Here is a 20,988-nt window from a genome sequence, read left to right on the forward strand (position 1 = left end):
TCAATTGCACAGACTGAGAAAAGCAGTGAATAGTAAGTGGGTAAAATCCACCCATGCAGATTTTAAAAAGAAACAGATCCCTGGAAATGTGTATGTAGGGACATCTTATTTCTGTAACAAATGACAATGTAACTAATGAAGACTAGGTGAAGTCTCTTCCAGCTCTAAAATTCTGTGATCATTAATTACAAATAAAATATACTTCATAACAATGAAATAGAAAAAAGTAACAATCTATTATTGATTATCATGTTGTACAGAAGACTATGAAGTCTTAAAAAGGAATTCTCGAAACAAAAGTGAAGAAATGGAAACTACCACAAATAAGCTGAAAATGCAATTGAAGTCTGCACAATCTGAACTAGAGCAAACAAGAAATACATTAAAGTCCATGGAAGGATCTGATGGTCATGGTACGCTTTAATAGATTTTCTCTTGTTTTTAATTTCATCGATCTAGATTTATTAAAAACACAAACCTGGATACATTGCCTGCCATCTCTTCACGGTGCCACATGACGCAAGAGATATCAATGACGGGTGTCATATAACAGTAGTTCTACTCATTTGTTTAGGGGGGTGATTGCCATGTGCTTAATTTAATCCCTCAAGTACCTGAACCTTTCTTTCCCTGTAGTTATTTCAATAATTTCTAACAGACTTTTATATCGGTAAATGCCAATTAATTATTTTTAAGGATATATTGATATAAATATGTGGGTCAAATAAGTTTGTAAATATGATGTATATGTTTGCTCGCTTATAGTTTGCATTGGGTGTGGGGGACAGGCTGTAAGCAGGCAGGGTCATTATAGCCTAAGGCTTAGTTTTAAGACTAAGCTTTTCCCCACACCCTTGACTGTTGCATGATGGGGGGTGGTGCACTCTCATGAGGAATCCCATTATGCCTCAAATAAATGACTTTGTATCAGAGACTTCCTTGTTTGTATGTTGGATTAAAGATTTTGATTTCTACACTATAAAATGGGGCAGAGGAGCCCATGCAGGAGGAGAGCAGAGAAAGGTCACATGGAGGAGAGGAGAAGCAGCCAAGATGGCTGAGTGCTGAAGGAGAAGCCAGTTTGCGCAGAGAGAAGGAGATGGGAAACAGAGGTGAATAAGGCTGGTGAGCTAGAAACCTTTGATTCTAGGAAACTCGGATAAGTCAGTGGCTTTGGGAGCCCTGAATGGAAAGGAAAGTGTTTTCCCACTGTGTGTATTTCTTGCCCACCAGGTGCAAGCTAGGATTAAAGCTAATGGCCCACCAGTACTTGGCTCCGTTGTTTCATTATCATCTGTTCGAATCAAATGTGAACCTGGATTGGCCAGACGGCTGTGACGGTGGCCGTGGCTACTGGCTTTACAAAATACAAGTTATTGATAATTTTCATTCAACCTCTTATTTTTCACATTTATTATCTACAATAATTATATATCTGTGTCTAATTGTCAGTTCCTGGGAAGGAGCCCTGGGAATTGAACTCCTAGGATGAGGGGTCCCTTTTCATCAATTAGATCTGTTCCCTTACCTTGCTGCCCCTATTAATTCAAAGAAAAGGTTATTTACTGTTTCATATTATTCATACTTTTGGTATTGCTATATTCGCTGACCATAAGAATAAATATTTAAGTAAATTCTACATTTTTCTATTTCTCAATATTTTTTTAATGTCAAAAGACTAATTTTTGCACTTGCTTCAGCAATACACCCTAAAATTGGAGCATATGGAGAAGAGTCTCATGGCACCTACACAAAGATGGCATGCAACATTTTAAGTCATGCCATATTTTGTGTGGTCCCCAGAGGTTCAGCTCATTCTTTGCTGGTTCACACCAAGAAAGTGATAGGGTTTGGAGAAGTCACTCAGGAGGCCCATTTGGGCTCTGTCTCCCCCACATACATACATGGAGTCCCTTCCTCAGTGCCCTCCACTCATCTCCACAGCTGCCCAGTCACATTACAATGATTATTTTAACTAGGTAATCTTGCATTTGCATTCAAATGCTTACTTTTATTGATTAAAATTATCTTAAAGTATAGAAGACTTATATAAGAAAATTACCTTTGAAGGCTAACCACAATCCACTTAATCAGTCCAGAGTTCTTCAGAACAAATGATGTCAGACTTTTTATCTGTAGAGGCCCTGAATAAGAACAGAGAACAGGGACAGAGTTCAGTGCCTTGAGGCAAAAGCCACAGTGGCTGTTAGGTTTAGGTTCAGAGCTTCTTTAAATCCAAAGCCCCTTTAAACTCAAATTCCCCTCAACCAACCTCCCACAAGGGCAACTTCTTTATTAAGTATCTCCCTTACCCAAACTCCTCCTACCCTTAAGCAACTCCCTCACCCTTGGAAGGTCCTGAGAAATGTCCTTGGGACAAGGCCATCGGGAGGGACCTGAGGGTTGGGAAAGAGAGACAGTCTGTGACCAAGGGCAGCAAACCAAGATAAGCTAATCTGAGCATGTCCAAGTGCATCCAACCTCATGCCAACAAGTGCCTGCAGCTGTTGTCAAGTATTGTACCTTAATTCCGTCAGTTATGTAGAGACACCAAGGCAGGATACAGAGGAATTTTTAGGAGGAGATTTGTTACTAAGCCGGCTGCATATGACTTATACGGGGTATAGCTAACTCAAATCGTGTGTGTGCAAAATAGCCCTGCAGCTAGTTATATAGACTTGATCACATACAGGTTGGGGGAAAAGGAAGGGAAACAAGGTTACAACATATAGGATCTATAAAAAACATTTCTATAGTCTGGCCTGTGGTGGCGCAGTGGATAAAGTGTTGACCTGGAATGCTGAGGTCACCGGTTCAAAACCCTGAGCTTGCCCAGTCAAGGCACATATGAGAGTTGATGCTTCCTGCTCCTCCCTCCTTCTCTCTCTCTCTTTCACTCTCTCTCCTCTCTGTCTCCTCTCTAAAATGAATAAATAAAGACTAAAAAAATACTTAAAAACAAAACATTCCTACATATTAAAACTTACAAGGTAACACAATAGTGATGTCATTTTACATATCAAAGACATTCACAAATCTTTTAGTGTCTACCTCCCATCCCTTTGTCTAAAGGTATATGTTACTCTCAGGACTGGGGGGGTGGGGGGAGGAAGAGTTAAAATCAGTGTAGGATATGCAAACATTGTCTCTTATTGAAAGGAAAAAGAAGTTCTTCAGATAACCTTTATTCTTTCAGAGAACTATAGTTAAACTGTGACTAGATGACCCAGTTGTTCTTGTAAGCCAGGAAACTCCCACATTCTTCTCTCTCCATTCTCTAAAGAAAGGAGGGGCAAGAGCCTGACTTTTCCTCTTTAAAATGACATTGCCAGTACTAAGTTTTACAGTTCTTTGGCACCTTATCACATTCCCCATTGGTTTTATCCTGAGTCAAATCCTTGACTCATTTTAACAAGGTGCATGAAGCTGTTGAGTAGGAATATCAGCCTATAACATGCAACAGATATTTAACAGGTAGACTTGATGTTTTCATTAATAGTAATACAGTCTACTGAAGAAACAAATGCTACTGATTAATTTCTTGCAACTTGTACAAACCTTCTGCAACTTATGTAAACCCTTAATTTTTATAAACTTTCTTAACTATGCAGAAATAACTTACTTTCTTTTTCTTTCAAAAGTATTTCTATATTTTGTACCTTTTATTATCAAAACCATACAATTCCTTTTAGTCAGAACTTTTAATTTTAAAAATCTTAACCTTTAGTGACAGCCAAGCTGGCAATAAGTAATTTTAGTTTAAAGTATACTTCCTTTTGGAGATATCCTCCCTTCTTTATGACTTATAGCAGTACATGCATCAAACCTTAAGACAACTTGTTCTGGCTGTCTTTTCCCTCAGTTTCCCTCTGTAAAGCCAGTTGCCACAGCCATCATCACAGCTGACTGGCCCATGCAGGTTTGCATTGGATTTGGACAGACGGTAATGAAACAACAGAGCCACGAGCTGGTGGGCCATTATCTTTAATCCTAGCTTGCACCCAGCGGGCAAGTAAAAACACACACTGGGCTCTAAAACCCACTCATTCAGCGCTCACAAAGCTACTGACTGATCTGAGTTTCCTAGTGAGTTTCTAGCTCACTAGCCTCATTCTCCTTTGTTCCCCATCTTCTTCCTTCTCCCTGTGCAAACTCTGCACTAACTGGCTTCTCTTTCAGCACTCTGCCATCTTAGCTGCCTCTCCTGGCCTCCTCCACATGACCTTATTTTGCTCTCCAACCTGCTCTCTGCTCTAATGCTAATCTTAGGAACCGAGAGAGCAAGCTCCCGGTCTGCCCCACTTTATAGTGCAGAAATCAAAACCTTTAATCCAATATACAAAATAGGGAAGTTATTAGAAGTCACTTATCTAAGGCATGATGGGATTGCACCACCCCACATCAAAAAGGGTGGGAAAGACTTAGTCCTAAAACCAAGGCCCAGGCTACAAGGATCCTGCCTGCCCACAGCCCGCCCCCAACACACACTAATATCACCTGGGAGACGGCTTCCACGTGGGCAGCGCCATCTTTAACAAAGTGAGCATAATATATTTTATTTGCCCAACACCTTCCTTCCCCAAAGTCTAATTAAAAGGAGGTCCTTAGTGAGTTCTTTTAGGCATTAGCCATACATAAACCAACCAGGTTCTGGTTTGTGGCTAGAGCAGGGCATGCCGTCTTTCTCAGGATCATCTTACAAGGGTTGGCGGGGTCAGTCTCCGCGGTCCATGAGGGTGTTTCTGCTGGCACTGCGGGCTTCAACTGGCTGTGGTGGACCCAGGAGGGTATACCTTCTACCTTGGCAGCAGTGGGAGTGGTCAAGATCACGGTGTATGGACCCGTCCACGTGGGAGTCAGTTCTTGGGTGATGTAGGTGGTCACAGTGAAAGGGATGCTGAGCAGGTAGAGCGGGTTGTCCAGTGCCAAGTTGACAACATGGACATGGAGGCCGAGGTCTGCAGGAAGCGGCACATGACTACCAGTGTGTACACATTGCCGGCAACACTCACCACGCCCATGACCAAGAGCACTGCTCCAATGGCACCGTGGCCACCAGGTCCTCCAGGGAGCTGGGCTCCGTCAGGCTGGCCCACGAGCTGTTGAGGGATGCGTTGGGGCGGCTGGATAGTTTGGGCACAGGGCTGCCTGTCATAGCTAGCACAGGGGACCTGCTTGCAGGCTCTGGGCTCAGAGCCATCTCTGCTGCCTCATGCTGGACTTGAGGCTGGGGTGTGCTGTGACAGGGGCATCAGTGGGTGACAAGCTTGTCCTCGGTCAAAGAAAGGAAGGGGCAAGAAGCCTGACTTTTCCTCTTTAAAATGGCGTTGCCAATACTAAGTTTTATAGTTCTTTGGCACCTTATCACACAGCAGCCCCTATATCTAATGCTCTCTCCACAACTTGGGGCTGATACACTCTGCTGGTCTCAGCCTGCCTGCACCCAGGCATTTTTAAAATAAACTTCCCTTTTGGAACACACTAGCCTCGTGCTTTTGATTAGCCCAGTGGTTTCTGCCTTTCAGTGGCTTTACTGACAATGCTGAACACAGACACAATAAGGATAGAATTAGCAATTCTGATTAATCAGTTGGTGGGGACATTTGAGCTACTCCCTTGCTCTTTGGTCTGCTCTAAAGAAGTTCCCCTTCCTAACTTCCTCATTCTTGTCCCTGCTTCTATTGCTGTGTATCAGTAAATACCTGTAAGGACTGGGGGTGGGGCAGTTCTCATGAAACCTGTATAGGGGATTGTGAGGCCGTCTCCCCCAGGTCCCTCGGGGCACGCCATGTGGTGTCCTAGTAGTCATTGTCTCCATGCCCTGTTTGAGGAATGGGAATTAAATGACATTTATCTATTAATATATCAATATACTGTGCCTCTGTTTTCCCTGTTCTTGACAGTTTGGCTATAGAAACTATATCTTAGCAAGTTTGTTCTTAAAGAACGGTGCTTTTTTTTTTTCTTTTTAATCTCTAAACTATAGCTGGACTTGACTCAGAGCAGTGGCATTTTCAAAACTTTCCACAGCTGACTATAAGAAACAACATAGGGTCCCTGACTTTGAATTTCCAAGCAAGGAGGAGTTTTATATATATTTTTAATGACCTGCCATGTCTTAAATATTCCGTGCCTACTACCTGTACAGAACATACTCATCCTGTCACCAGTTCTATTAGAATAATCGCCTATATGCTTATGCTGCCAATTTAACTATTGAAAGAGTAGTGAATTCCAAGCTCGTGACAATAACCATGAGAATAAAAATTGAATGGGTTGTGATATCACTGGAATGTTGAAGATTTAGTAAATGTCTTATATAATATTTTAAATATAAATTTCTAGAAAAATTATTTTAGTGAAAATACTATATGCATTATTTATTATATGATTATTGTTGGGCAGATAAAATAGTTATGCTCACTTTGTTAAAGATGGTGCTGCCCATGTGGAAGCCCGTCGCTGAGGTGATAATATTAGTTGCTTTTCTTGCTTGGGATGGGCGTGATATGTTAATATGTGTTGCGGGAGGGCTTTCGCGCCAAAAGGTTTTAAAAGGAAGAGGGATTACGTTCCAGGAGGAGCCCATGGAGGGAGAGCAGAGAAAGGAGAGCAGAGAAAGGCCACATGGAGAGGAGAAGAAGTAGCCAAGATGACGGAGTGCTGAAGGAGAAGCCAGTTTGTATAGAGCAGTGGTTCTCAACCTTTCTAATGCCGTGACCCCACAATACAGTTCCTCATGTTGCGGTGACCCCAAACCAAAAAATAATTTTGGTGGCTACTTCATAACTGTAATTTTGCTACAGTTATGATTCGGAATGTAAATACCTGATATGTATTATGTATTTTCCGATGGCTTTAGGCAACCCCGCTGGGGTCGCGACCCACAGGTTGAGAACCGCTGGTATAGTTTGTGCAGAGAGAAGGAGATGGGAAACAGAGGTGAATAAGGCTGGTGAGCTAGAAACCTTTGATTCTAGGAAACTCGGATAAGTCAGTGGTTTTGGGAGCCTTGAATGGAAAGGAAAGTGTTTTCCCACTGTGTGTATTTCTTGCCTGCCGGGTGCAAGCTAGGATAAAAATGATAGCCCACAAGTTCTTGACTCCGTTGTTTCATTACCGTCTGTTCGAATCTAATGCGAACCTGGATTGGCCAGGTGGCTGTGATGGTGGCCGTGGCTACTGGCTTTACAATTATATATTTTATGCATATATTTCCTATATGTGTAAGTATATATTTGCTCAGCATTATTTATTACCATTGGCAATATAGCAAATTACAATGAGCAATGAAGTTAATTTCAATAACAAGTAAATCACAAAACATTATCAAATATATATATATATATTAGCTTAAAACCTCTGAGTAATTGATGAAAATTGTTATATCCCAATATTGTGAAGCCCAAAGACCTTTTCTGTGATCACTCCTTTGAAACTATCTAGGTGCCTTTGAGAATCTTGTCACCTTCCTATAATGTTTAACCATCACATTATAGTATTCTCTCAAAATTGAGAAACTTAAAAACTAAGGCACATTTTATTTTCTTCTTTCCAGCTATGAAAGTGGCAATGGGGATGCAAAAGCAAATCACTGCTAAAAGAGGTCAAATAGATGCCCTTCAGAGCAAGATCCAGTTTTTGGAAGAAGCAATGACCAATTCAAACAAGGTAAGTCCCTGTCCTTGAGGTGGGGGAAGCCAATATGTTCATTCATTAATATATGACAAAACAGAGTAAGACAGAGAAGAGATTAAAAAGTACAGTGGAGAAAAGAAAAGAGGTTATTTTTGACTGAAAAAATGAGGAAAAGGTTCCTGAAGGAACATTTGTGCAGGATCTCAAAAGAGCTAGTTAAATGCAGGAAATGGGCAAAAGGACATTCCTGATAGAGTCAGGGAATGAGTATAAACAAAGCCCAGTTTCACTATAATCTGACATGTGTTCCTAAAATTACTGTGGTCTATAATATTGTGCAATAAAAACCACACGGCTTGTGGAAACCATGGGATGAGGAGCAATACACTAACAAATTTCATCAGTGACACAAAAAATAGGAACCTAATGAATGTGGTAGCACAGTTTACACACATTCAGTGGCTCAGATATACATAAATACTACAGCAACTATTGCCCCTTACCCTAAAAAACACTTGAAGTTTCCTTGTGGAAGTGTGCGTTGAAGGGCTGCAGCTTGTGAGTTATTATGGAGGGGTAGAAGGTAAGTTTTCTGTAACACCAGATTTGCTCAATGTGGCTCTTAACACAAGGTGAACTGAGGTAGCTGCTAGATAGTTGTTTGAATAGTGCATGTTTTTTGTATATTAACACACAGCTTTGTTTAGCTGGGTGCAGTTTTCTGCGTTGATGTAATATTTGTCATAAATGAAAGTTTGCATAAGTAAATGTGAAATTTGTGTTATGCTCAAATATTCCCTGCTCATATCACACTTTGGAATAAATTTACATTTTTAATAGAAGAGTTAGAACCAACTGTAATGGAAGCGAGAACGTAAAGAGCGTAGTGGAAAATAATAAGTGCAACTCAAGGAATTGCTTCCCCCGTACCCAGAATGAGCTGCTGCAATACTTTTTGAGAACGGGGCTAAATATTATCTCTTTGCTCTTTACCGTTTATTTTCTCCCTTCTTTTTCTCTTACCCTAAGTCCTTTCTTCCTCATTTATTATTTGCCTGTTGGGAACCTGAAGCAGGGCTGATGCTCATCCTCTGAGGTACACGGGGCATGGAGAGGCCCTGCCTGCTGGCATCAGAGAGGCCAGCCCCACTGGAGGAAACTGCTCATCCAAGATCAATGACATGCCCTTCAAAAGGGAAGGAGACAGTTTGTAAAGTAAATCCTCCTTTCTTTCTGAAAACTTTTCTGCCTAACAGAAAAGGGAAAATTATTTGCATCCAAAATGTGTAGGACAGTGGTGGTACCATCTGTCTTGTTTACATTCAACATTTTCTCTATGAAAAAATATTTGAAGAAATAATAGACTCAATAAGTTGAGGTCTGTGTTTTAACTTGGCTGCCTTGCATTTCTTTTTGCCTACTTATTCCATGATGTTCTTTAAGGGAATGATCTATTCTAATGAAATTTTGTTGAATACCAAAGACTCTCCATAAGTGTATCAGTAAGCTCACTCTCATCACTCACTGGACCGTGAGTAGCTCGAGGGCAGGGACCTTGTGTCCCATTTCTTTTATGCCATAGGGACGGCAGGAATTTGTTAAATGAATATTCAACCTTGAAACAAAATAGAAACCCATAAAACTTTCAAATAAATGTATCTTCTTTAAATCTCTTTCATCATTTAAACAAGTTCCAATAAAATTTGGTATATGATTACTCAATCTAAAATCACCATATACTTTCTTTTTATGACAATGTAATTATTACATATTTTGTGAATTTTATCTAGGATTTACTAGAAAAGCATAGAAAAAATAATACCAGTAGTGATAAAAATGAATAAGTACAGCCTGACTGGCAGTTGTGCAGTGGATAGAGCATCGACCTGGGACCCTGAGGTCCCAGTTTTGAAACCCCCAGGTCACTGACTTGAACACAGGCTTAACCAGCTTGAACAGAGGCTCACCAGCTTGAATGCAGGGTTGCTAGCTTGAGTGTGGGATCATCAGCATGATCCCATGGTCAATGGCTTGATCCCAAAGATCACTGGATTGAAGCCCAAGGTCACTGGCTTGAGCCCATGGTCGCTGGCTTGAGCAAAGGGTCACTGGCTTGGCTGGAGCCCTCCAGTCAAGGCACATATGAGAAGCAGTGAACAACTAAAGTACTGTAACTATGAACTGATGCTTCTCATCTCTCTCCCTTCCTGTCTCTCTCTTGCTAAAAACAAAAAAAAAAAAAAAAGGAAAAGAAAAGAAACAGTACATGGTAACATAATTCTAGCAGCTCCCAACTCCAACTCAGAAACAACTAAATGGCATATGAATTAAAGTATAGCTCAGATATTTATGTAACTGTTTTATACTTTATCATATCTCAGCTTCTACATCAGCAAGTTATTTCTGATATTTTTCTCTTCTATAATCGTAGGAAAAGCATTTTCTAAAAGAAGAAAAGAATAAATTAAGTCAGGAATTGAGTACTGTTGCAACAGAGAAAAACAAGATGGCTGGAGAACTAGAAGTTCTGAGATCTCAGGAACGTCGTTTGAAAGAAAAGGTTGCAAATATGGAAGTTGCTCTTGATAAGGTAGTTATTAAGTTGTCGTATACTAAATAGCTGTTAACTAAGTAGCATTGTTCTGAATGAAAGCTCCATGTTGATAGGAACTAAATGTGTATTATAGCCCAATCACCTAGCACATTGAAAAAACATATCCTATAGAAAAGACTCTTCTGAGCATTAAGAATATAGTTATAGCCCTGGCTGGATAGCTCAGTTGGTTGGAGCATTGTCCAGAAGCACAGAGGTTGCTGGTTCGATCCTGAGAGCACATACAGGAACAGCTCCATGTTCTTGTCTCTCTGTTCTCTCTTCCTGCCTCTCAAAACAAAACAAACAGAAAAAGGAGTACAGTTATAGAGTGACTTGGCAGTCCTATCTGGAGACATGCTTATTGTGGGGCCAGTGCACCAATCACAGGAAACGACATTTCACAGACAAGCTAAATTGGCATCCAAGAGCAAGGCTCCCAGCTTCAAGTTCAAGATGGTAGAGTAGGAAGATCCTGAGCTCACCTCCTTTCGTTGACACCAAAACTAGAACTATATATAGAACAGCTGTCTCTCAGGATGGTCTGAAGACTAACAACAAAGTTTCTACAACTACGAATATAAAGAAAAAGACACATTGAAATGGATAGGAGGGGTAGAAACTAAGTCTAGTCAGGACCTACCCTACCCCCAACACCCCAGGCAGTGACTGACAAATGGGACGAATATCACAACCATAGAGGTCATCCTCAAAGAGCCAGGGGTCTGAGCCCTATTCTAGCAGACCTGCACCAGGAAGAGGAACTTCCATAACATCGGCTTTGAAAACCAGCTGGTCTTATATCTGAGAGAGCCAAAGGGCTATAGGAAAATCAGGTTGCACTCTTTCTGAGTCCTGGCACAGAGGCAGCAGTTTGAAAAGCACCTAACTCACATGTGAAGGTGATACAGTGACTAATTTTAGGGTGTGTGCTGAAAGGACAGGGTCCATTGGAACTCTCTCCTGAGTCAGAGGTGCTGGCAGGCACCCCCCCTTTCTTTAACCTAGTTCGTTTGGCGCTGACAGTCACCCTTTCTGACACTCTCCATTAACCTTGCTAATACTTTGCATCCCACCCTGGTATTTCCCTGAGGACCCACCCAGGTAGCACCCCTGCAAAGCAGTTTCTGCCCTGCCACACTCTGGGCAGCCTCAGTCAGCACGAGCACACATCAGTGTGTCTGCAACATGTGGCCACCACACCAAAGACTTGCCCTGCACACCAGTGAGTCTGCAACATGTGGCTACCACACCAAAGACTTGCCCTGCACACCAGTGAGTCTGCACATGTGGCTACCACACCAAAGACTTGCCCTACACACCAGTGAGTCTGCAACAGTTGTGGCCAAGCCTCATACCCAGTAGGCCAGGGACCAGCCTTGCCTGCCAGTGTGTCCATAAAGTTGTGGCCCAGCTACACTAGTCCACCAGGGAATACGTCTGGAGCACCTGCTTCTGGGGAGGATTCCAACTGTAGGCCTCACAGGACACCTTCTAAATAAGGCCACTTTTTCAAGACCAAAAGATTAAGCTCACCTACCTAATACATAGAAACAAACAGGCAAAATGAGGAGAGAAAAGAATATATTCCAAACAAACAAACAAAAACAGGTCAAAGCACCTGAAAAATAACTAAATGAAACTTTAATAAGCTATCCACTAGATAAAGAGTTCAAAGTAATAGTCATAAAGATGCTTACTAGCCCTAGCTGGTTGGCTCAGTGGTAGAGCATCTGCCTTGTGTGTGGATGTCCTGGGTTCAATTCCCAGTCAGGGCCCACAGTAGAAGCAGCCATCTGCTTCTCTACCCTTCTGCCACCCTTCTCTCTCTCTTTCTCTCTCTCTCCCCTTCCTGCAGCCATGGCTCCATTGGTTTGAGCGAGTTGGCCCTCGGCACTGAGAATGGCTCCATGGCCTCGCCTCAGGTGCTAGAATACAGCGGTCCCTCATCTATCACGGGGGTTAGGTTCCAGAACCCCCCACAATAGGTGGAAATCCGTGAAGTAGTGACCTTATACTTATTTTGTTATTTATATACACATCACACAGTGCTCTGGCTTGTCACCTCCTATCTATTAGCCAATAGTGTGCCATGTACAATCTCAGTGGGCAAACTAGCTCAAGCGGAAGCGGCCATAGCTGCGTTTTCCATATGTGCGAGTCTTTGTCAACTCATCTGCTATTTTATATATAAATTTTTATAATAAATATATAAAAATACCTATATATCATAAAATCCCACAATATAGTAAAAAATCTGCAATACAAGATTAGTTATATACAATTTTAAAATCCGCAATATAGTGAGACTGCAAAAAGTGAACCATGATATGGGGAGGGACAACTGTAGTTAGGTTGCTGAGCAACAGAGCAGTGGTCTCAGATGGGCAAAGCATTGCCTGGTGGGAAGCTTATCAGGTGGATCCTGGTCAGGCAACATGCAGAAGTCTGTCTCTTTGCTTCTTCTCCTCTCACTTAATAAAAGAAAGAGAGAGAGAGAGAGAGATGCTTACCAAATTCTGCAGACAAGTGGATAAACTAGGTGAGAACTTCAACAAAGAGATAAAAATTATTTTAAAGGACCTATAAGAACTGAAGAATATAACAACTGGAATGAAAACTATAATGGAGGGAATCAATAGTTCAGATGATGCAGAAGAATGAATCAGTAATTGGGAGGATCGGATAGTAGAAATCACCCAGTAGGAAGATCAAAAAGGAAAAAGAATTGAAAAGAAAAAGGATAGCATAAGGGACCTTTGGGACAACATCAAGCATACTAACATTAAATTATAGTAGTCCCAGAAGGAAAAGAGAGAGAGAAGGGCAGAAAACCTATTTGAAGAAATAGTGGCTGAAAACTTCTCTAATCTGGCAAAGGAAACAGACATCCAAGTCCAGGAAGCACAGAGAATCCCAAACAAGATGAACCCAAAGAGACCCACACCAAGACACATTATAAATAAATTGTTAAGAGTTAAAGATAACCTGACCTATAGTGATACAGTGGATAAAGCATCTACCTGGAACACTGAGGTCTCCAGTTCAAAACCCTGGGCTTGCCTGGGCAAGGCACATACAGGAAGCAACTACTATGAGCTGGTGCTTTCTGCCTTTCCCTCCTCCCTCTCTCTCCTTCTCTCTCTATCTCTCTCTCTCTCCCTCTCTTTCCTCTCTCTAAAAGTTAATAAATTTTAATAAAAGTTAAATATAAAGAGAAAATCTTAAAAGCACCAAAAGAGAAAGAACTACATAACTACATACAAGAGAATGATCATAAGACTCTCAGCTGACATTTCAACAGAAACTTTGCAGGCCAGAAGGGAGTGGCACAACATACTCATCATTATGAAGTGGAAAAAACCTACCACCAAGAATACTCTACCCAGCAAGGTTATCATTCAAGATGTAAGGAGAGATCAAGATTTTCCCAGATAAGCCATAGTTAAAGGAGTTCATCACCACTAAACCAACATTGCAACAAACATTAAAGAGAATTCTTTAAATGGAAAAGAAAAGGCCAAAACTAGAAATAAAAAAATAGATGAAAGAAAAAAATATCTCACTAGTAAAAGCAAACATATAGTACTGATAGCATATGCATGCGTGCGTGCACACAGTAGAATATTACTCAGTAATGAAAAACAATGAAATCTTGCCATTTGCAACTAAATGGATAGACCTAGAGCAGCGGTTCTCAACCTGTGGGTTGCGACCCCAGCGGGGGTCTAACGACCAAAACACAAGGGTCGCCTAAAGCCATCGGAAATACTGGGTCACGACCCCGGCGGGGGGTCGAAGGACCAAAACACAGGGGTCGCCTAAAGCCAGGCATTCAACCCCCGCCGGGGTCGCGACCCACAGGTTGAGAACCGCTGACCTAGAGGGTACTATGCTTAGTGTGGTAAGTCAAATACTGTGTCATTTCATTTATGGGGGAATCTAAAAAATTAAACAAATGAACAAACAAAACAAGCAGACTCATAGATATAAAAAATCTGATAGTTGCCAGAGGTTTGAGCAGTGGGGGCATGGGCCAAAAGGTGAAGGGGATTAAGAAGTACAAAGTTATAGTTATAAATAAGTCATGGGGATATAAAAGTACAGCATAGGGAATATAGTCAATAATATCACAACTGCAGGTGACAGATAGATAGTAGACTTTTTCTGGTGATCACTTTGGAAGATATATAAATGTGAAATCTTGTTATGTTGTACACCTGAAAGTAATATAACATTATATGTCAACTATAACTAAAAAGAGCTTTACATTCCAGGGGGGAAAAAAGAAATACAGTTATGGTGTATACTTTTTACAAAATCATCTTTTTCGGGCTAACACAGTCACAAGACAAGGAAGATATAAGATATAAGATGCTCCTGGTGTCCTTAGTGGACTGAATAAATAAAAATGTCTCCAATCGAACCACCAAAGAATGACTTGAACACTGGGTAGAGGACAGTCTGTTAATATCAATGAAATGATAAATTAATGCTAATATCTAGCACTTTGTGGGCTCTAGAAGATGGAGGTAGAAATCACAGCTTAAAGAATGAGAAGAATCAGTGACATAATATTTGTCATTGCCATTTATTGTAGAAGAATATAATAATTTTCCTATCACCAGAAAACACTAGAAGGCGAAAAATTTACCCAAACTAGCTCTTGATTCTTAAGAAATCAGAGTCCTCATGGTTTGTTAAAATGATGTGTGATCTTTTTATCTATGCCAACTTTGATCATAAAACAGGATACATAAGGGACAAATATACAGTGATGGAAAATGATTTGACTTTGGGTAATGGATATACAAGATAATCAACAGTTCAAATGCTATAGAAACGTTTACCTGAAAGCTAGGTACTCTTATTAATCAATGCCACCCTGTTAAATTTAATTTTCTAAATAAATTTTTTTAAACTGTGAGAAAATTTTTAAAAATGATATATACTGACTCAATGAATTTCAGTTGTGGTTATTATTACGTAAAATTTTTACATTGCTAAAGCTGTTTGCTCTCTTTATGCTTAGTACATTCATTCCTTTGAGTGTCCTCCACATACTAAATTCTATATGGGTGCTGGGGATACAGAGGATGAAGACATGTCCCCCGGTTGTTCTCTGTGAACCGGATGAAAGATAAAAAGATGAATACGGTGTGATAAAAGTAGGGAAATTTCCTTGAAGAGATGGCAACTCTGCATGTATAGGTTAATAACATAAAATAGCACAAAATGGAGGATAAACCATATGTGGTTGCTTGATTATAGGCATCTTTGCAGTTTGCAGAATGTCAAGATATAATACAACGTCAGGAGCAAGAATCTGTGCGCCTAAAACTTCAGCACACTTTGGATGTAAAAGTAAGGTCTTTTTTTTAAATCACAAATAGAAGTGTAAACAAAATAATGCTTTTGTTTGATATACCTATATTTTGTTTGTTACCTTAGATACATTCAAGTGTACTTTCAACGTTACTAGCAATTATAAAGTCTACCAACCTTGTAGCATGCTATACCTACGCTTTTCATAGATAGTAAAATTAAAGCAGCATTCCTGATATGAAGTTCATAATAAGTGGGGAAACAGAGAAGCGCTTGCCCTGGACATAGCTGAGGGGAGAGTTTGCATACAGAAGGGGCAAGCAAGTGCAAAGCCCTACAGTGCAAGTGTGTTTGGCCTGTTTGGACAATAATAGCAAATATGATATAATCTGTGTGCCAAAAACATGTGTTCTTTAAAAACAGGATGTTTTCCACTGAAATATTTGTCAATTTTCCAAGGATATTTTTACAGTTGTAGACATACTTTAAAGTATCAGTAACAGATAGATACTTTAGTAACAGATAGATAGTAGAGGGTCTTTCTTAGTAGTATGCCAGCTCTAGCGCGGAGTCTTTGGCAGAAGTTAGGAAGCGATGTAGTGGAATACCACGCGAGGTGTGTTTTCATATCTGGAATGCTTTCTTCAATCAGAAGTGAGAAGACGTTTTCCTAAGCACATGCTCAGTTCTTTAAGGTAACTTAGACATCCAGAATCATCTTGCTTAATACAATATTTCAGTTTATAACTTTGCTGAAGTTTAACATGTAAGACCGATAGGTTTGCAATAACAGTTTTTGATTTCACAGTTGAAGTTGTAGGTTGACAACTATTTTTCTCACATCTATATTGTTTTCCAGGAACTTCAGGGTCCTGGATACACCCCAAATTCCTCCGTGAAACCTCGCCTTCTACAGTCATCTGCTGCCCGTCCTCACTCTAATGTACCGTCTTCCCAGTCTACAGCCAGCTTCCTGTCTCATGTAAGGAACCGGTCCTACAATCCATGATGCAAATGACATAATACGTATGAGAGTTTCATCTGAGAAATATATCTAGGGTTATGACATTTTTAATTACTGGAGTTTAGATTTATGTAGACCAGATGAATGAAAATGCTTTCTTCACTATTTGATGTTTTCTCTGGGGAAAACGAACATGAACTATTCAGTGGGATTAACGTTAACAATAATTGTTAAAGCAAATCACATATCTGATAGCCTCATATTCAGTTCTTTCCATCACAAGCATTTCCAAGTTACAAAGCAAATGCTGAGATAGCTGAAATAAGCATCACTCTGAATGCCAAAGGCTAATTAGTGATCTGTAATACTCTACCAAGATGAAAATGATTTTCTGTGTGTTGTTTCTTTATGAACTATATGTGAACTTACTTATAATTTTAAAATATCTTTATTCCTCTAAGTTAAAATATTAGGAACTTTAGAAACATTTTAATACAACCTTTTACACTTTTAAAGGTCAGGTAAAAAATATATACAATGTAAAACTTAGGTATATTTCTTCTTTAAAAAATGTGTTTATGGAACCACTAATTCCCTACAATCAGCCAGCTCCAACTCTAAAAAAAAGAGACTTATTCCATAAGTCACACATGAATATCAATTTCATTAATTAACAGTCTTGTTGTATGTATAGAAACAGAATCACCAGTGACCTCCCAGATATTCTACCTGTGTCATTTAAATGAGCATATATACTGTGAAATGACTAAAAGTTGAAGTGAACTCCTCTCACACACTTAATGAAATGATAGGATAAAAATATTAATATTAGAGGCTAAGCATGTTCTTCTTTCTGAATACTAAACTTGAAGATGGTCAGAGGAAGGGCATGAGACTGCTGCTTTTTGTGTTGTGTTATAAAATCATTTTACCTTTAAAATTATGTACATGTTATACTGATAAAAATTAATCTAAACCCCCTCTCAAAAATACCCCACAAATCAAACAACAACAATAAAGACCATTTGACCAAGAGTCATTGGGACCCAAGATGTGTCTCTCACTACTCTGTGTGACCTTGGAAAGCCTGTTAAATATATTGAGAAGTCTGGACTAGAAGATCACTAGGGTTATCTAGAAAGATCAGCTCTGAAATTGCATGACTGTTTATTACCCTAAAACCAGTGTTGCAGATTTTGCATAACTGTTTAATATATAAACTCTAGCTTGACCAGGTGGTGGTGCAGTGGATGGAGTGTTGGACTGGGAGGCGGAGGACACAGGTTCGAAACCCCAAGTCGCCGGCTTCAGCGCAGGCTCATCCAGCTTGAGCACAGATTCATCAGCTTGAACTCAGGGTCGCTGACTTGAGTGTGGGATCATAGACATGACCCATGGTTGCTAGTTTGAGCCCAAAGGTCACTGGCTTGACCCAAGGTTGCTGGCTTGAGCAAGGGGCCACTGGCTCAGCTGTAACCCCCTGGTCAAGGCATATATGACAAAGCAATCAGTGAACAACTAAGGAGCCGCAATAAAGAATTGATGCTTCTCATCTCTCTCCCTTCCTCTCTGTCTGTCCTTGTCTGTCTCTCTCTCTCTCTCTCTGACTCTCTGTCTCTGTCAAAAATATATATATATATATATTCTAAATGGACTGTCAGACATGCTTTATACTATTAATTTCTTCTCTTAAAATATATAACTTTTCACGGTAAAAATAACATGTGGGTATTTTGGCATATACAAAGAGAATATTTCCAGGATGATATAATTATTTTATTTTTATATTGGTTTCTATGCACATACACTATAATTTGTACGAGGTGGGCTTGATCTTTGTCTCTAAAGTACTTATGATATGGGCAAGATTTTAGCAATACTTTATAACTTTTGTCTTGTTTCCTACTCACTCATTTCTAACATACAATATAAATAGTATAAAGACATTCAAAAAAGTATGTTTATATTACATTTTCATTACATTCTTTTAATAGGAATACAAGTATAAGAGATGGATTTGGTCAGACAACCTCAAAATAGAAAAATTTTAACTGAATGAGATCAAGTTTTTATTTTTAGCTTTAACATTTATCTTCTATCTTTGGAGACTGGAGCCTGGACTAATTGAGCAGTACACATTCTCCTTAGACATCTTATTTCACATCATAACTCATAAATTTGCCAGTAATATGACTTAAGGGAATTACAGTAAAAAGTATTTGAAGAAGATGAAGGTGTATTGAACATTTAATTAGGAATTATTTTGGAACCAAATCTAACAAAAAATGTTTTGATAATCAAAATATAACAAGAAAGTGATCAAATCTTAAGTTTAACAACAGTATAAGCTTGTATTTGTACCTTGAAACCTAAAACTTGTAAAAGTTTTAACCTGAAAATGTGTATTTTTTAGAAATAGCCTTAATGTGTATTCTGAGGGTCAAAGGATTGGGGTGGGGAAGAGCAGCAATCTTTGATGGTCTCCAGTAACTTCAGGAAAAGTTTATGCTTAGTTATTTCTTTACCAGCCAGACAGTCATATGGAAAGAATGTTTTAGAATTGTTTATTTTCTAATTTTAAATAGGGTATTTTGCTTTTATTATAAATCAAAATATGTCCCATATAAATTAAACAGTAAAGTATTACAAATGAATCAATAAAAGTATTACAAGATGTACAGACATTAAAAGGAAAGATTGATAATTTTGACTAAATAAAACTTAAATCACAAACCACAATGAACAGTATGAACAAAGAATCAAAAAATAGAAAAATATTTCCAATAAATAGAGAGTTAATATCTATAATATAGTTTTTACATACCCTGAAGAAGAGAATGTACATTCTAAAAAAAAAGTATGAAAAACATGGATACAAAATTCAGAAATAAATATATAGCAAATAAACATGAAAAATGTTCAAATTCATTTATAAAGAAATCTACCTATTAAAACAAAAACAAGCTACATTTGCATATGAGACGGTCAAATAGTAACAGAAGGGCGTGGCATAATAGGCACTCTTGTATTATACTCTGGTGATAAACGTAAATTGTTGGGACTTTTTGTTCTTTTTGCTTCCAAAGCACAGTTTTTGTTTTGTTTTAAATTAATGACTTTATTTTTTAGAGCAGATTTATTTTATTATTTTTAAATTTGTTGTTCCATGATTTATGCATTCATTGGTTGATTCTTGTATGTGCCCTGACTGAGGATCAAAACTCATAACCTTGACATATAGAGACAATGTTCTAACTAACTCAGCTACCTGGTCAGGACTAGAGCAGTTTTATGTTTACAGAAAAATTGAGCTGAAAGTATAGAGAGCTCCCACAGAATCCCTTTGCCCGGCTTCCCTCACCCAGTTTCCCCTATTATTAACATCTTGCATTAATGTGGCACATTTGTTGCAATTGATGATGTCAAATTGACATGTTATTAACTGAAGTCTATAGGTTCTATTGGGGCTTACTCCTTGTGCTACCTATTGCATGGGTTTTGACAAACATATAATGACATGTCTTCACCATTACAGTATCATACAGAATAGTTTCACAGCCCTAAAAATGCCTGGTGTTTCTCCTAGTTATTTCTCCCTCCCTCCCTTCCTCTGAATCCATGGCAACGAGTGATTTTTTTCACTGTCCTCATAATTTTTTCTCTTCCAGAACGTCATGTAGTTGGAATCATATAGCATGCAATCTTTTCAAATGTGCTTTGTTCATTTAGCAATACGTGAGCAAGATTTCATCATGTCTTTTCATGACTTAATAGGCCACTTCCTTTTATCATTGAGTAATAAATATTCCATAGTATGGATGTACCAGTTCGTTTATCTGTTCACCTATTTACGGACATCTTGATTGATTCCAAGTTTTGGCAGTTATGAGTAAAGCTTCTATAAACATCCGTGTGCAGGTTTTAGTGTGGGAATAAGTTTCCAACTTCATTATGTAAATACCAAGGAGCATAATTGCTGGATTGTATAACGAGAGCATGTTTAGTTTTATAAGAAACTCTCAAACTGCCTTCCAAAGTGGCTGTAACATTTTACAGTCTCTCTAGCCATGAACGAGACTTCCTGTTGCTCCACATCTTTGCCAGCATTTGGTGTTGTTAGTGTTTGGATTTTAGTCATTCTAATAGGAATATACTGTATTGGTATCTCATTGTTGTGTTAATTTGGAATTTCTTAATGACATAAGATGTTGAGCAAATTTTCGTATGCTTATTTGCCATAAAAATATTTTCTATGGTGAGACATCTTTACAAACTGCCTATATTTTAATTGGGTTGTTGGTTTTCTTACTGTTGAGTTTTAAGAGGTTTTTTGGTATACTGTATTTTGGATACTAACCCTTTATTAGATATGTGTTTTGAAAAGATTTTCTCCCAGTGTGTGGCTTGTCTTTTCATTTTTTGCAGTATCTTTTGCAGAGAAGAGTTCTTAAATTTAATGAAGTCCAGC

General features: G+C 39.0%; 1 protein-coding gene and 1 non-coding gene across 3 annotated transcripts in view; both read left to right on the forward strand.

Moving 5' to 3' along the window:
* CCDC158 (coiled-coil domain containing 158) overlaps nt 1-20,988 on the forward strand; it is a 77,639-nt gene that overhangs the window by 36,645 nt on the left and 20,006 nt on the right. For both annotated transcript variants that reach the window (XM_066280830.1, XM_066280831.1), the window contains exons 12-16: nt 261-413; nt 7,559-7,671; nt 10,070-10,228; nt 15,503-15,595; nt 16,416-16,538. In XM_066280830.1, the coding sequence (XP_066136927.1) occupies nt 261-413; nt 7,559-7,671; nt 10,070-10,228; nt 15,503-15,595; nt 16,416-16,538 (641 nt within the window). The remainder of the gene's footprint in view (nt 1-260; nt 414-7,558; nt 7,672-10,069; nt 10,229-15,502; nt 15,596-16,415; nt 16,539-20,988) is intronic.
* On the forward strand, nt 11,934-12,009 carry TRNAT-UGU (transfer RNA threonine (anticodon UGU)). The gene has a single exon. It is a non-coding gene; the product is annotated as a tRNA-Thr (tRNA).

The sequence above is a fragment of the Saccopteryx bilineata genome, chromosome 5 (genome assembly GCF_036850765.1).
Source record: "Saccopteryx bilineata isolate mSacBil1 chromosome 5, mSacBil1_pri_phased_curated, whole genome shotgun sequence".
NCBI lineage: Eukaryota > Metazoa > Chordata > Mammalia > Chiroptera > Emballonuridae > Saccopteryx > Saccopteryx bilineata.